The following is a 17,722-nucleotide window of genomic DNA, read 5'->3' on the forward strand; positions in this document are numbered from 1 at the left end:
CAGGTAACTTTCTCCCTCCCTGATGTGTCGCAGTGTCTGCAGCTTGGACTCCAGTTCAATTACTCTGAGCCGAAGCTCTTTGAGCTGCAGACGTGTTTGCCCTGGATCACACCGGCATCCAGGAGCTCCTGGAGGTCACTGAGCAATTGCAGAGCACTCTGGGGCGGGTGGGGGAAGGGGCCAGTGTAAGGACAAGCCCAGAAACTGCAGACAATCAGTTTAACCTCAGTGATGGGAAAGAATTTAGAAGTGATAATCCGGGACAAAATGAACAGTCACTTGGACAAATGTGGATTAATTGGGGAAAGCCAGCGCGCATTTATTAAGGGCAAATCATGTTTAACTAACTTGATTGAGTTTTTGATGGTTTAACAGAAAGGCTTGATGGTTAATGAGGTTAATGGATTTCCAAAAGGAACTTGATAAAATACCACATAACAGGCTTGCCAGCAAAGTTAAAGTCCATGGAATAAAAGGGACAGTGGCAGCATTGACACAAAGTTGGCTGGGTGACAGGCAACAGAGAATAGTGGTGAACAGTTTTTTGGACTGGAGAAAGGTATTCATTGGGGTTTTCCAAGGGTCGGTACTAGGACTACTGCTTTTCTTGATCCATATTAATGACCTAGATTTAGGTGTACAGGGCACAATTTCAAAGTCTTCAGAATTGTGAAACGTGAGAAGGATAGTGATAGACTTCAGGAAGGCAGAGATCGGCTGGTGGAATGGGCGGACACGTGGCAGATGAAATATAACGCAGAGAAGTGTGAAATGTAGTAGTTAGAATGAAGAGAGGCAATATAAAATAATGGATACAATTCTAAAAGGGATGCAGGAGCAGAGGAACTTGGGGGTATATGTGCATAAATTGTGGAAGGTGGCAGGTTAAGTTGAGGAAACGGTTAGTCAGGCATATGGGATCCTGGGTTTTAGAAATAGAGGCATTAAGTACAAAAGCAAGGAAGTTATGATAAACCTCTATTAAACACTGGTTTGGCCTCAACTGGAGTATTGTGCCCAATTCTGGGCACCGCACTTTAGGAAGTATGTGAAGGTTTTAGAGAGGGTGCAGAAAAGATTTACGAGAATGAGAGACTTCAGTTTCATGAATAGATTGGAGAAGCTGGGGCTGTTCCCCTTAGAGAAGAGAAGGTTGAGAGGAGGTTTGACAGAGGTGTTCAAAATCATGAGAGTCTGGAAAGAGTAGATAGGGAGAAACTGGGCCTACTGGCGGAAAGGTCAAGAACCAGAGGACTCAGATTTAAAACTTATGATTGATCGAGCATCAACTGCCATCCATGGAAGAGAGTTCTAAAGTATTACCACCCTTTGTTGAAGTGTTTCCTCATCTCGCTCATGAAAGGTCGGGCTTTAATTTTTAGACTATTCTCCCCTCGTCCTAGACTCCCCAACAAGCGGACACAATTTCCCTCTATCTACCCTCTCTGTGCCCCTTCCACTCACTGCTTCCCATGCAGCATGTTTGGAGAATCAAATATGTTTCCTTCAGTTCTTCAAAGCCATATCCAATGCACAGTGCCTCCTTCACACTCAAAGTAATGTTTAAATTTGTTGTAAGGCATTCAACATTTGCTAATAGGAATACTCCCTTATCTGTTCATTTCTGACAAATATTGCAGAATGCTTGCAGACTAAATTGGGGCTCAGTAATGTTGGTTTAACAAAAATAGCAAGAGGTAGTGTTTATATTTAATTATGCTTTAATTTGGGGGGGTTGGTTAGCTCAGTTGGCTAGAGTATGATGTAGAAAGATGTCACCAGCACAGGTTCAATTCCTCTACTGGCTGTGGTAGCTCATGAAGGCCTGCCTCCTCACCTTGCCCTATGCTTGAGGAGTGGTGATACTCAAGCTATACATCACCAACTGTGTCTCTCTATGGGGAGAGATTCCTTTGGGACTATGGCTAGAACATATTGCAATTGCATTTAATTTATAATGTTCATTCAGATCCACGGGGCATTCTAAATTGCTAATTAATTATTTTGAGGTGGAGTCACTGATGCTAAATAGGTAAATGTGGCAGCAAAGCTGGGCACAGTTCATCTGTTTTTGGTGGCATTTCTTCAGGAATGAATGTCAGCGAGGACAATGGGAGAATCTTACCTGCTGTCTTTTGAATATACCTGAACAGACAGGGGCCTCATTGAAACAGAACATCTGAAAGACAGTGACTCCAATAACTGAGCAGTCCTCATTACTGATTAAATGCTCAAGTCCTGGAGCAGTGTTTGAAACCATAACCTTTTAGAGAACCTACCACTGAACCAAATTAACATTTAAATGCTCTTATTAAGATAGTACTTATTAAACAGCATCATCATGATAAGAATATTCCCACATTGCATAGCTGCATATGGTTGAACAAGTTTGCCATTGTTTTGTATGTTTTATCTTTAGCTTGCTTTCATTCATAATGATCACAAGGCAACACAAGCAAAAGGAGAATGGCATACAGCATTTGTAGTCAACCATCACTTCATTTATATGGTCATAAAAATCACACGCACAACTGGTAAGCAAACATTACTGTTATTGTAAATGACAGCTGGCTGGAGGTTGAGGTTGTAACACCTGACGAAAGTGATGTATAACGTCATGACTTCCTATCCCCTAAACAAAAGCACAAATCTCTGACAACAAATAATTAAGTATTACACACGTGTTTACTTTGGCTTACTGACAGAATGAATTGCGAGACTGGATAATTGTTGCTGTTGCAAGTCTGGAAAAATATCAAGCTGTTGTCTGAGCGAGCCCTCACACACAAAGAGAAAGGATATCCACAAAGAAAGCAACTTGTGCTGTAACCAGTTAGAGAAAATCAATTACTTACAATTCAATAGATGCAAGTTCAGGACTGAGCATCCTGTAGCCTTCCTTGATCATCTTATAAAACTTGTTGTCCACAGGAATGCCAGGATAAGGGCTGCTCCCTATAGTGAAAGGATATTAAACCATTTACTACAGACTTGCATACATGTCCATACAATTAAAGCAATAAGTACTAAAATGAAAAGGAAGAAGGGATACAATCTTACCTAATGAGAAAATTTCCCACAACAAAATGCCATAAGACCAGACGTCACTCTCAAATGTGTACACACAGTCAAAAATACTCTCTGGAGCCATCCATTTCACAGGAAGACGAGCCTGGATTTTAAAAAGATCATTCAACTCAAAGCCAATCTGAGTATGCAATCATCATATTTTCAAAATCATCAGCACAAAATATAATTAAAATATAATTGTTTGATTATTCATGCACTGATATAGTGTCATATGGAGTTTGCAAGTTATTCTCAGTGATTTCTGGACATGTTGAGATGTTGATTCCAGCCAGATCTTTGAAAGGTGTTGACCCTATTTCGGAGCAGGGTGCTTTGCTGAGAAGTGGGTGGGAGGAGAAGTTGCTCAAGATCACTACTGCCAGCAAACAGTTTAAGAGTTGACTGTGTAGAAGCCTAGCAGAAACAAATGTAGTGATAAGTGTCTGAGTCCCCAATGGTTCAGTATGGATATGTGCCTGAGTCCCTGATAGTCCAGTGTGGACATGTATCTGAGTTTTTTGAGTTTTTTGAGTTCAGGAGCTGATATGTGCTTGAGTCCCCACTGGTATTTTTCAGATCTTCTAATGATCTAGTGCTGTATGTGCCATAATCCCTGTTGGCTATGTTCAGACACCAATGGTTAATTCTCCAGAATGACTTACATTGCCTTTCACCACATAGTTGGAATCATTCCTGATATCTCTGGCCAGCCCAAAATCACATATTTTTGCAATCTGTCCATTTGTTAGAAGAATATTTCTTGCTGCCAAGTCTCTGTGAATGCACTGTAATAAGTGAAATATGTAATTTAACACACTGTACAACAAACACAAATTATGTTATTATTAATTAACAAAATCATCAATAATATTTACACTTGAAGGAATTATGAATCTGAAATGGTCTTCAAACTAATAGTTTGTTGAATATAAGCTTACATTCTTTGAGGAAAGGAAGTTCATTCCTTTTGCCACCTGATAGGAAAAGATGAGAAGATCTTCAATTTCCAGAGCCAAGTTATACTCTTCGATGACCTCATTGTTGTTTTCCTTATCACTGTATGATTCTAGACAATAAAATGTTCAATGTTAATTCAAAATAATCATTAAAAAAAACACATTTAAGACTGTATAATCTAAAATAAACATTACAGGTTGAACTTTCCCAGCCCATTGGGGTGGGGCTGGGAGGCAGGAAAGCCGGTAATATGGTGGGGGCAGGCATTGGGAGGGGAGCCCGATGTCTTCCCGCCACTATGGCATATTTCCAATGGCAGGGATCTCAGTGGCTCGACCGCCAATGAATGGCCACTTCCCGACATCACGGACATTCTGTTCACCTCGGGAGGAGCCACCACGTTGGATGACTGCCAGGTAAACCTGGTGGCCTCCCAGTTGGTTCCTGGTGAAGGTCCTCCTTTATGGCTGCTTCATGGCCCACGGAGGGGCCCCTTGGTGGCAATGGCTGTCCCCATGGCAACGGTGCACCAGTGCACCGCAAATCCTCTCCCCACTCCCCCCACCCCACCCAGCTACCACCCCCGATCGCCAGGGCCTGCCTGCCTGGCCCCAGCTTCCACAAAAAAACTTGCCTTCTCTTCGAGGGTGCCCCATCATTGAGGCACCCTCATCCTGGAGCTGCAGCCTCAGCACCAGCCACCACTAGCAGTGGTGCTGCTGAGCTGCGGGCCCTCTGATTGGGTCAGCAGCTCATGGAGGCAGGCCACCTTCCTCAAATGGCCATCACCAGCAAAATGCGACTCCAAGGTCCTGCTGCCCATTGGAGCCGAGTCACCTCCCACTTTTGGCCCCTGTGGCAGGACTTCAATGTCCCCTGTAAAATTCAACCCTACATTAACTTAGAGTGTTTTTTCTCCATTTAGTCTTGGGATTTGGCAACACTGGCAAAACTGCATCTTTCATGACCTCAGGACATCTCAAAATGCTTTAAAGCTAATGAAATACTTTGAAGTGTGGTTGCTGTTGTAAAGTAGTCAACGCGACAGCCAGTTTGTTAGTTGATGTGAGTTTATGCAGCACAGGAAATACAGGTACAGTGAAAGCCACTCATTTGCAAATCAAATGCATGCAAATTTTGGCTCTTTGCATGCTTTTCTAATATTCTAGTTTCTTTGTATAACTCTTAAATCAAAAGTTACAGTTTGTGTATCACGTAGATGTAATTCAATCCAGGAGTATACAAATGATTCCTATTTGTGCTCACAAACTGGGATTAGCATGTCGGTTTTTTTTTGACAGCTTCCTATTAGAGTTTCATCAACCATATAAGTTACTTGCATGTAAGGTGGCCCATGTATAGGATGATCCCTACTTTCCAACCAAACATTGCCCTCAAAAACCCATGACCTACATGTGAAATGAAGGTCGATATTATAGCAATGCATGTGCAGTGGAAACAACAAAAATTTAAAGTTGAAATTTTCAAAACCATTTTCATTTTATGCTTTTATGCTGCTGTTGTAACATAGCTGGTGAAGTGTTACAGATTAATTGAAATCCTTCAAAGTTTGAATCAGACCTTGAGTCAGAGGATGAGATTTTCTGCTTTGGTGAATATGCAACATGAAGTCAGCATCCACCTAATGTTCCCTCTGCTGACCCAGGGGAATTTGTCATAATTTGGGTAGCTTTCTGACCGGATTCCTGCCTGCTATAGTTTGCCCACCTGGAAAGGCAGGCGAATGGCAGCTGCACACTTCAGGTTACTGGGAGCCTGCAGCAGCTGGATAGGGTTAGTTCCCGGTGGGTTAGCTGAAGAAAGGGGGCGGCCTTTGAAAATAAACTAAATATTACTTGGGGGGGGGGGGGGCGAGAGTGTCCACACTCCTTTCGGAGAGCTTTCAATATTTAAATCAGTTAAATCCACAGCAGTGTTGGATGCCAGAAACATGCTGCCATTCCTTGTGTTCAACTTTGCTATGGTAATAATCACAGAAATTGTACTGCATGATGTGACTCCATCATTACCACCCATGTGCCCACCCATATTTGGACACATTCTGATGGAAAATTGTGGCCGTGAAGGTGATCAGCCAGCTTCTAACCCTTGTCCACCGCTGATCAGCCTGCATTCATGTCTTCATTCATTCAAATAAGCCTCCATTGTGAGAAAGGAAACAAGACCAGTAAGTATACCACATCCTCAGCTCCTCTGTTGCATCTTACATCAGTTAGGAACCTTTTCTTTTTCTGTGACATTAAACTTCATGCCTGGCTGCTAACGTTGTTTGGTTTTGCACATTTACTTATTCACTTTGCAAAGACACAATTATAATGATGAGTAGTCCGACCACACACAGATAACTTACCCTTGCTTGGGGATCTTCTTTTGTCCACGTTTTTTTGCAGAGATGCTATCTTACTTGGCTTCATTTCCATGTATGATCCAGAACCTTTTCTATAGTAATGATAAAGCAAATCAATGGTATGTTTGTTTACAGGTGCATGTGATCTCTTAACTTTTGGCATCTTATTCAGTAGTTAGTTTTACATCCAAAAGTGTACACAAACTAGCCTGTGAACAAAATCTGCTGCAAACCAGGATTGAATCAAAAATTCTGGTGGTCAAGAATTCACGATTTAATGAAGAAAAAGTATGCAAAAGACAGGGTGGGGGGTTTGAAGTATAATGTCGAATGGACAAATAAAACAGAAAATGCTGGAAATACTCAGCAGGTCTGGCAACAACTGTGGAGAGAGAAGCAAAGTTAACGTTTCAGGTCTGTGACCTTTCATTCAGCATCCGCAGTATTTTGTTTTTATTTTAGTGACAAATAAAACAGATTTTCTCTGTAGCAAAATAGAATTGATCTGCTTAAGAACATTTGGAAGTGAATGCAATTAAAATTTGGAGAGTTAGTAATATTTCCATGAGGTTCATTGGAAGATGGGAAGGACTCCTCAGTCTGAGGAGAAATGCTAAAACTGACTCAGACCTGACTGTAAACAGACAACAGAGGAATTGTATCATGGGATGATTGGAAAGACCCAAATAATATTCAAATATTTCTCAAATGTATTTGTGCACAGAAATGAATGTCATGCTATCTAGATATCTGCAAAGTTTTCAGTATTTCTAAACATATTTAAACATATTATATTAAATAACAGAGAACTACTGCAATCATAATTCATAGGTTAACCAGAGAAAACCTTTAAACGAAATGCTGGCATTTCCAATTTCTGATCAGGTATATCTATTCCAGTCCAGAGAACACCAGTGAGCTGCTGGAGTAGATGTTTTCAGTCAGAACATTGTCCTAATGTTCATGGCCCAATTTAATTGCACTTCTTTGGCAGGACTCACAAGTCTTTGCCTTGTTGCCAAGAGTGCACAGCAAATCTAGTTGCATTCATAAAATATAAAAAGCTCTCCCAATAGCAGTGAAACCTGAAGTTGACAGATTAATAGTGCCTACAGTTGTTTTGCCTGGAAAATGATTCAACAGTGAGGTACCACGGCACTATCTTTCCTTCACACACCAGGGCTCACTCAACTGACTGCAGTGGACATATAGGTAGGAGTATACACTTAAGGAAAGATACTGAAGGGCGCTGATGAACACAGAGACCCAGGGATTCAAATGCATAGGGCCTAAAATTCCTTAGCGTCCCGAACTGAGCTTGATTCCAGCTGCAGACTGTGACAGCACTTCTAAATGGAGAGGCCCGAAGACCAAAGTAAATTCATCCACAGGTTTCATCGGAATAAATCAGGTGATCTGCAGGCATCTTGCAAATTTCAGCTCATGCCAAAACCCAAAGCTAAGTCCGGGGCAAGGGAGGCAATTGGGAGGGGGGAAGGGACAAGGTGCACGTCGGTAGCAACCCACACTTATTTTTGTGGAGCCAGGAGGAGCTCTACTGCTTATTCTGGCTGCACAAGATACTCAAAGATTTCCAAGTTTTTTTGGGTTTTTATAAGCGGCTTCCGGAGGTCCCACTGGTTAGGATGCTCAAGACCCAGAAACACCTGTCGGTGCTTGTGTATCATCTAAGAAGAGACTCGAAACAATTTAATAGTGGCCCGAACTCACATGCAGATTGCACGTGGGCCTCAGCACTGCTGAAAGGGTTATTGTTGCCCCTGTTTTAGGTACAATAATATTTAATTTAGATCCCACAGTTCCCTGAAGGTATGGATGCAGCAAAAAAAACCATAAAAAAGACCAATAGAATCGTGAGTTTTATAAGTAGGGGAATAGAGTATAAGAATAAAAAAGTAATAATTAATTAATACAAAACATTGGTTAAGTAACAGTTAGAGTATTGGTGTTTCACAAACCCTTACAAAAAAGGATCTTAAAGCCATAGAGAGTGTACAGCATACATGATGATGCTAGGGATGGGAAACTATGGGCTGGATTTTACCGTATGCAGACAGGACGACGCCACTGACTTAACCCATTTCTGCCAGGCCCAGGGATCTGACCCACATTTTACGAGTCCCGGGGCTTTAATTGTCCCAAGACGGGACTTCCAACCGCTTGAGGGAGGAGGGCCCGCCTTAGTGAGCTGGCGTCCAATCAGCGGGCTAGCAGCTCTTAGTCCCAGCAACGCCACTGGGAGCAGTGGCTACTGCTTGGACTGCAACCCAACCGACGCCATGGAGCCAGGACTTCAGGTAAGTTGGGCTTGCCTCGCCGGTGGGGGGGGGGGGGGGTGATCGGTTGAGCTGGTGAGGCAAAGGTAGTTGTTTGGGGGGTGGGAGGGGGGTGCGTCCTGGGTCCTGGGGGTGGGTTGGGAGGCGAGACGGCACTCAATCAGGCACCCTATGCCTGACTGCCATGGCAAACCCCCCCCCCCCCACCCCTCACCCCCACTGGCATGCGAAAAAGCCGTCAGCTTTCACGTCCCCAGCTTGCCACAGGTAAAATACCCATGGAAGCAGGCGAGGGCCCTTAAGTGGCTGTTAATTGGCCACTTACGGGCCTTGATTGGCCTCGGGCGGGTGAGCTGTTCCCTCCACCCCCCGCCCGTCCGCCATAAAGTTGGCCAGAGGCGGGAGTGGGGCAGGAAGGCCTCCCGGTGCCTCCCGCTCAATTTTACGCCACCCCAACGCTACCATCTGACCCACTGGGGCGGCATAAAATTCAGCCCGATAGTTCTGAGGAGAGCCTTGAGATATTCAGATAATTCCACTAATTCCACTTAGTGAAGGCTAAGTGGAGATTGACTTGTCATTTTTTAAAATTATGAATGGGAAAAGACTATTTTGGTTGGGAAGTCGGAGTGATGAAGTCATCAGTTTGAATTTCACTGAGAGAGTAAGCAGAAGGTGAGAAGGAATGTCTTTATGCAGCATGTCATTGGAACATAGAATACTTTGCCACAGGCAGTGCTTAAGACCATTGCATGTTTTAAGGGAAAATTAGATAAATATACACATGCTAAGTTGTCTCTTGGACACGGATTTTCCCCAATATCGGGAGAAGTTCCATACAGGCCAAAAATAATAAAATCCATCGTTATCCTGTACAGGCAGAGTCATGACCAGATCTCAAAAATAACAGACTCCACCTAATTAAGCTGGTAGGTGTTGTTTATAGTTGCCACTAATGGCACTTTCAGTCAGGAGGGGCCCATTCCCGGAGGGTCTGTTGCCTGAGGGAGCAATCTCGTAGTCTAAAGGGGGCACTCAGCATTGCAGTTTATTTGATGTCCCGTGTAAACAATTCTATTCACCTTGTCAATAGCTTTGCTGAACTCCTGCTGTGAAGCAGCAGTTTGACCCCAGGATGTCATTAAAATTAAATGTCATATCAGCAACTGAACAAATTCAGAGTGACACTGCTCTTCATCTATTTTGGCAAATGGCTTCTTTAACAGCAATATACAGCCTGAGTGTTCCAGTCAGCAGAAGTAAAAGTTGCACTTGTCCACTCTACAAATATGCATTCAATAATTCATCTCTGGGTATTTTTGTGAATAATACATTTGTTGGCATATCAACTTCTTTTCTTTCTTTTGGGCCTCCTTATCTCGAGAGACAATGGATACGCGCCTGGAGGTGGTCAGTGGTTTGTGAAGCAGCGCCTGGAGTGGCTATAAAGGCCAATTCTGGAGTGACAGGCTCTTCCACAGGTGCTGCAGAGAAATTTGTTTGTTGGGGCTGTTGCACAGTTGGCTCTCCCCTTGCGCCTCTGTCTTTTTTCCTGCCAACTACTAAGTCTCTTCGACTCGCCACAATTTAGCCCTGTCTTTATGGCTGCCCGCCAGCTCTGGCGAATGCTGGCAACTGACTCCCACGACTTGTGATCAATGTCACACGATTTCATGTCACGTTTGCAGACGTCTTTATAACGGAGACATGGACGGCCGGTGGGTCTGATACCAGTGGCGAGCTCGCTGTACAATGTGTCTTTGGGGATCCTGCCATCTTCCATGCGGCTCACATGGCCAAGCCATCTCAAGCGCCGCTGACTCAGTAGTGTGTATAAGCTGGGGGTGTTGGCCGCTTCAAGGACTTCTGTGTTGGAGATATAGTCCTGCCACCTGATGCCAAGTATTCTCCGAAGGCAGCGAAGATGGAATGAATTGAGACGTCGCTCTTGGCTGGCATACGTTGTCCAGGCCTCGCTGCCGTAGAGCAAGGTACTGAGGACACAGGCCTGATACACTCGGACTTTTGTGTTCCGTGTCAGTGCGCCATTTTCCCACACTCTCTTGGCCAGTCTGGACATAGCAGTGGAAGCCTTACCCATGCGCTTGTTGATTTCTGCATCTAGAGACAGGTTACTGGTGATAGTTGAGCCTAGGTAGGTGAACTCTTGAACCACTTCCAGAGCGTGGTCGCCAATATTGATGGATGGAGCATTTCTGACATCCTGCCCCATGATGTTCGTTTTCTTGAGGCTGATGGTTAGGCCAAATTCATTGCAGGCAGACGCAAACCTGTCGATGAGACTCTGCAGGCATTCTTCAGTGTGAGATGTTAAAGCAGCATCGTCAGCAAAGAGGAGTTCTCTGATGAGGACTTTCCGTACTTTGGACTTCGCTCTTAGACGGGCAAGGTTGAACAACCTGCCCCCTGATCTTGTGTGGAGGAAAATTCCTTCTTCAGAGGATTTGAACGCATGTGAAAGCAGCAGGGAGAAGAAAATCCCAAAAAGTGTGGGTGCGAGAACACAGCCCTGTTTCACACCACTCAGGATAGGAAAGGGCTCTGATGAGGAGCCACCATGTTGAATTGTGCCTTTCATATTGTCATGGAATGAGGTGATGATACTTAGTAGCTTTGGTGGACATCCGATCTTTTCTAGTAGTCTGAAGAGACCACGTCTGCTGACGAGGTCAAAGGCTTTGGTGAGATCAATGAAAGCAATGTAGAGGGGCATCTGTTGTTCACGGCATTTCTCCTGTATCTGACGAAGGGAGAACAGCATGTCAATAGTCGATCTCTCTGCACGAAAGCCACACTGTGCCTCAGGGTAGACGCGCTCGGCCAGCTTCTGGAGCCTGTTCAGAGCGACTCGAGCAAAGACTTTCCCCACTATGCTGAGCAGGGAGATTCCACGGTAGTTGTTGCAGTCACCGCGGTCACCTTTGTTTTTATAGAGGGTGATGATGTTGGCATCGCGCATGTCCTGGGGTACCGCTCCCTCGTCCCAGCACAGGCATAGCAGTTCATGTAGTGCTGAGAGTATAGCAGGCTTGGCACTCTTGATTATTTCAGGGGTAATGCTGTCCTTCCCAGGGGCTTTTCCGCTGGCTAGGGAATCAATGGCATCACTGAGTTCCGATTTGGTTGGCTGTATGTCCAGCTCATCCATGACTGGTAGAGGCTGGGCTGCATTGAGGGCAGTCTCAGTGACAGCATTCTCCCTGGAGTACAGTTCTAGGTAGTGCTCAACCCAGCGGTCCATCTGTTTGCGTTGGTCAGTGATTATGTCCCCCGATTTAGATTTGAGGGGGGTGATCTTCTTGATGGTTGGCCCAAGAGCTCTCTTCATGCCATCATACATTCCTCTGATGTTTCCGGTGTCTGAGGCCAGCTGAATATGACTGCATAGGTGTTGCCAGTAGTCGTTTGCGCAACGCCTAGCTGTTCTTTGTGCAGTACTTCTGGCTGCTTTAAGTGCTGCGGATGTTAAATCGCTGGGGGCTTTCTTGTAGTTCAAAAGTGCAATGCGCTTAGCGGCTATGACAGGTTCCAGCTCTTCATTATGAGATTGAAACCAGTCTGCATTTCTCTTCGCACTTTTGCCGTAGGTGGTCAAAGCTGACTCATAGATGGCGTCTCTGATGTGGGCCCACTTGGTCTCAGCATCCCCTGTGGGAGTGTTTTGAAGGGCTGTTACAAGTGAATTTAGAAATTTTTGTAACAGCTGTGGGTGAGAAATTCTGCTCGTGTTGATGCGCGGGTGGCCCTTCTGCTTGGAATGATGCAACTTCTTTGGTCTGAGTCTAACCTTGCTGCACACCAGGGAGTGGTCGGTGTTGCAGTCCGCACTGTGGAAGCTGCGTGTGATTTGAACACTGTTTAAGGCGGCTCACCTTGTGACAATGAGGTCTAGCTGGTGCCAACGACGTGATCTTGGGTGCCTCCATGAAACCTGGTGACAGGGTTTAGTGTGAAAGAACGAGTTGGTGATGCAGAGGTTATGATAGGTACACAACTCAAGCAGTCTCTGCCCGTTCTCATTCATCCTTCCAACGCCATAGCGCCCAAGGCAGGAGGGCCATGAGTCATGGTCGGCCCCAACCCTGGCATTAAAGTCCCCCAGCAGGAATAGGTGTTCGGTGTTGGGGATGCTGCTAATGATGTTATGGAGTTGTTCATAGAACTGGTCTTTAGCTTCAGGTGCGGAGCAGAGTGTTGGAGCATAGATGCTGAGTAGGTGTACTGGACCAGAGGTGGTGAGCAGTCGGATGGACAGTATGCGTTCCGAGCCATTTGAGGGAGGCTCTATCATGCTGAGCAAGGAGTTTCTGATGGCGAAGCCCACTCCATGCTGTCTTGGTTCTTCAGGATCCCTGCCCTGCCAGAAGAAGGTGTAGTCTTGCTCTGCTAGAGAGCCACTCGCGGGGAGGCGAGTCTCCTGAAGTGCTGCAATGTCCACATTGAATCTACTGAGCTCGTTGTTAATGATGGCGGTCTTCCGAGAATTGTTGATTTGTGTAAGGTCTTCCGACAGGCCAGGACACATAGTTCTGACGTTCCAGCTTGCAAAGCGAAGGGCTGGTACCTTCTTTCCTTTTTTCATGTTGTTTGGTGCGGTGTATCAGTCCACCTTTCGGGCAATGACCCTGAGCTCCAAGCACCCATTGAAGCAGGCAGACTGTGGCGGGACAGAACCTTATTGACCGGGGGCTGCCCGGTTTGAGGCGGGCGGTAGCTGTCCAGTGAGGTGCAATGACCTCTCCCACCGACAAAGGCAACCCGTGGCGCCCAGTTTCTACGCCAATTTATCTGGACTTATAACCCGTAACTGCTGCCTTCCGTGTTGTTTTAGTCGCTGTGAGGCAACTATGGAGTGACCTCTCCATGGCGCATGCCTGGGCAAATTTATGGAGGTTGAGAGTTGCCCAGTCGTCAAAACCCCCCTCTCGGCCTTTCTGGTGGGGTCCAAAGGAGTGCAGGACACGACGTTTGGCACCAGTATGGCTGCAGGAACTGCCGGAAACATGCCAAAGGTGACACATGACCGCCTACGGGGTTCCGCTCCGGATTTTCTGTTAGGGTTTACTCCCTTAGCCTTGGTCTCTCCCGAGACGCCCACAAGGCAGTGGGGTTGTTGGGGCCCCTACACAGGTGTAGGATGGTGCCGGTGGGAGGAGGGGATGCAAGGGGGAGGGGTAGAGGGAGGGGGTGGGGGGGGGTGCAGGGGAAGGGGGTGCGGGGTGAAGATGGTGCGAGGGGGGGGCGGGCTGGGACGGGGTTGTGAGGGGGTGAGCTGAGAGGGTGGAGCAGGGAAGGGGACGGGGGTGGGGGGGGGGTGGAAGGGGGGTAAAGGGGGGGGAGGGGGGTGGAATCTGGTGCAGGTAATAAGCCATTTCCTCAGTGCCCACCATCGACGTCCGGAAAGCTCATCCACGTCCTTCGGGAGGCGAAGCATCATTTGGCAGACTTAGAGGTGATTACGTTTGCTAAGGGTTTTTTTTTTCTGCAGTGGTTTAAATAAAGGCATGCAGCATTGCCGACAGTGCGCTGCAGATGCTCTCCGAGCCATCTCCCGCGGGCGCTTTGAAGTTGCGGCCGGGGGGGCCATTCGTGGATGTTTTGGGTGTTCGGGGCACCTTTTCACAGGACTTCTCTCGGGTCCCGCAGCTCCTTCTTCACCTCAATGGACTTACCGCATGCCGTGGCTGCAGACACTCTGGACTGTGAAGACAGCAGGATCGGAGATTGAAGTATCGGCAGCTGTGCTCGTCAGTTTCATCCGGATCAATTTCATTGAGAAAACAAAGAGCAGGTGTGGCTGGGGGAGGGCAGTGGGCCCAGGTAACATACACTAAACTAACTGTTAACTTTTAGATAGGGCTAAAATGAACTGATTTAAAGAGCCAGGGGAATTTAAACAGTTTAAGAGGGCAGATTGGGGGAGAAAACGTTAGGGATGGGAGCAGATGGCCATGGATAGAGTTGAACAGCAAGGGAGCTTCCTAGGGAGCTTCCAGCCCAGGAGCCATCTTGAACCATATATCAACTAATCTTGAGTAAGCACCTAATTTTGAAATTTGCATGCTTAGGTCTTGCAATGACGAGTGACTGATTCAGTGGAAAGCAAGTCAGCTTGACATTGATCACCATTTGAAGCCTGAATTATACGAACTGTTGTTTCTACGAGTGCTGTTACAAGAGGCAACCACAAGACATTTTGACGAATTCATGTTATCTCGTTTTATTTTTATTTCAAGTTGCCCTGAACAAAGTTATAGCTTTTGTGAATAGTTATCAAATAACTCTGACACAACTGATACAGTGCACCATAAAATCTGGGTGATTCGATTTTAAACATGATGAAATCAGATGATAGCAGGCTATACACAAAATTATTGCTTTTCAGTGGGGTCAATCGGTGTACCACATAATGGTTATCCACAATAAATAGTTTATGATAAAGGTCTCTCACTACATTAGTGAGGCAGAAGTTTCTAAACAATAACAGCTTTCAGTGTGAATACTTTTACCCTGTTATTAGAGCAATTCTTTCTAATGAACACTGATTTAAGTCTTTGTTTCAAACTGTTCATGGAGGTAGAATGCACATGCAATGAGGCCCAAATTTAATGACCAACATCCTGGACCCCACGAATGCCTGAAATACATCCATCCCAAAATTAGAATTTAAAAAAGTAAATGCTGGAAAGCACTCAGGTGGTCAGGCAGTATACGTGGAGAGAGAAATGGAGTTAATGGCTGAATCTTTGTGCCCCGCCAATGTTGGAAATGGAGATGGATGGGGCCAGAAAATTACGAGGCCAGCCTGCGTGCAGCCTTCCCGACCCCAGTCCAACGTTGACCATTTTGGCCTATGGGGGGGTGGTCAGGGCCCAGGAAGGCCAACCACCCCCACGAGGCAGGGAGGCAATTAGGCTCCTTAACAGCCTTGTTAACCAGGGATTAAGGAGACAAACAACAAAGAACAAAGAACAAAGAAAATTACAACACAGGAACAGGCCCTTCGGCCCTCCAAGCCTACGCCGATCCAAATCCTCTATCTAAACCTGTCGCCTATTTTCTAAGGGTCTGTATCTCTTTACTTCCTGCCCATTCACGTATCTGTCTAGATACATCTTAAAAGACGCTATCGTGCCCGCATCTACCACCTCCGCTGGCAACGCGTTCCAGGCACCCACCACCCTCTGTGTAAAGAACTTTCCACGCATATCCCCCCTAAACTTTTCCCCTCTCACTTTGAACTTGTGACCCCTAGTAATTGAATCCCCCACTCTGGGGAAAAAGCTTCTTGCTATCCAACCTGTCTATACCTCTCATGATTTTGTACACCTCAATCAGGTCCCCCCTCAACCTCCGTCTTTCTAATGAAAATAATCCTAATCTACTCAACCTCTCTTCATAGCTAGCGCCCTCCATACCAGGCAACATCCTGGTGAACCTCCTCTGCACCCTCTCCAAAGCATCTACATCCTTTTGGTAATGTGGTGACCAGAACTGCACGCAGTATTCCAAATGTGGCCGAACCAAAGTCCTATACAACTGTAACATGACCTGCCAACTCTTGTACTCAATACCCCGTCCGATGAAGGAAAGCATGCCTTATGCCTTCTTGACCACTCTATTGAACCTATTGAGACACGACATGACGGGGGGTGCTGATCAACAGCCTGGAGGCAGGCACCCAGCTGCAGGCTGGATTGCCAGTGTCCCAGGCAGGCCTACGTTCACTCCCTGCCTGTCTGGGTGGGGTTGCAGCAAAAGGCTTCCCTTTAGCAGGGTTTTGTGCACCATCCCCCACACCCACCAGTGGTGGACTAGCTGCTTTTCCTGGTTTTTTATTTAATGTTTTTAAAAAGTGACTGAGAGGGCAGCTTCTTGTTGAGGCGCCCTCCCAGTCACTTACAGCAGCCTGGTGCTCCTCTGAATCTGGAAGGCCTCTGATTGGCCCTCCAGCTTCGAGAGTCTGCCTATTGCCCTGAATTAGACTGGGAACATGTCTCCATGCCAATTGAAGGCTCACACACTTTAATCTGTTTCCCACCAGAGGTAGGATCAGGACCCAAAAACAGTCCCAACTCCTGTTTCCCACCTTCATGAGGAAAATTCAGTCCAATGTTTCAGATCAATGGGTCATTTTTCAGGCATCCCTGGCTGCTACCTAAAACAAGCATATTGTTGTTGTCAGCTGCTGAGACTCACATTATAACCAGCCATTAACCTCAACATTAAAGTTTGAAGTAAAAACAGTGAATCAAAATGGAACACAGTTGTTATGAAGATGTAGGGCAGAACTTCCATTCTGGGGTTGGAACCCCGATGTCACAGTCAATTTCGGGTCGCCACCTTGCACTGCTGCAGCAATGCACACGTGTTACAATATTAATATGGAAAACAGTTAATTGACCCAGAGTCGCGTTTGCCGCCCATTTAGCAGTGGCAGATGCAGGAAGGAGAAGGGCAAAGGCAGCAACAGGCCCAATTTAATGGCAGCCATTTCTGAGATTGCTGTTTGGCCAAAGGATGGAAGGAGGGGCAGAGCAGAGCGCAGGGTGCAGGGAGGACCCCTGAGCCAGTGCAGCCCCCTGTTATTCTGATGCCTCACTTGTGATGCTGCTGGGGTGGTGACTGAAACATGCCGTTTACTGCCAGTGGCAACAGAAAGCCTGCAAACTCACCAAGAGGGCATAGCTGGAGATAGCTCATGAGGTCAGCAGCAGAGGAGTGGTGAGGTGGAACTGGGTGCAGTACCGGAAATGTTTCAATTACCTTCCTAGGTCTGGAAATGTGAGTCCATAAATGGACCCAGACGACATGCATCCCGGTCACCAAAGTGCAAAAGAGAGGGGCATCCTGAAGGTGCATAGAGTTCTCCTGACCATGGGAGAGATGTGTGCTTAACAGCCTTGATGACCCATAAGCATAGCTCAGAACCTTAATGCTGTCAGACAGGAGGTTGGAGCGCAGACTGCAGCAGAATATGCAAATGAAAAGCTGCGAGTGGTGAGTGTGA

General features: G+C 46.2%; 1 protein-coding gene across 1 annotated transcript in view; it reads right to left on the bottom strand.

The window, feature by feature from the left end:
* Positions 1-17,722, bottom strand: part of LOC137371994 (mast/stem cell growth factor receptor Kit-like) — a 103,715-nt gene that overhangs the window by 18,172 nt on the left and 67,821 nt on the right. Inside the window, exons 15-19 of the mRNA XM_068035225.1 lie at positions 6,398-6,486; positions 4,008-4,135; positions 3,732-3,854; positions 3,061-3,172; positions 2,856-2,955 (exon numbers count right to left, since the gene is read on the bottom strand). Coding sequence (XP_067891326.1) covers positions 2,856-2,955; positions 3,061-3,172; positions 3,732-3,854; positions 4,008-4,135; positions 6,398-6,486 — 552 coding nt within the window. The remainder of the gene's footprint in view (positions 1-2,855; positions 2,956-3,060; positions 3,173-3,731; positions 3,855-4,007; positions 4,136-6,397; positions 6,487-17,722) is intronic.

This window comes from Heterodontus francisci, chromosome 1 (assembly GCF_036365525.1).
Source record: "Heterodontus francisci isolate sHetFra1 chromosome 1, sHetFra1.hap1, whole genome shotgun sequence".
Taxonomy (NCBI): domain Eukaryota; kingdom Metazoa; phylum Chordata; class Chondrichthyes; order Heterodontiformes; family Heterodontidae; genus Heterodontus; species Heterodontus francisci.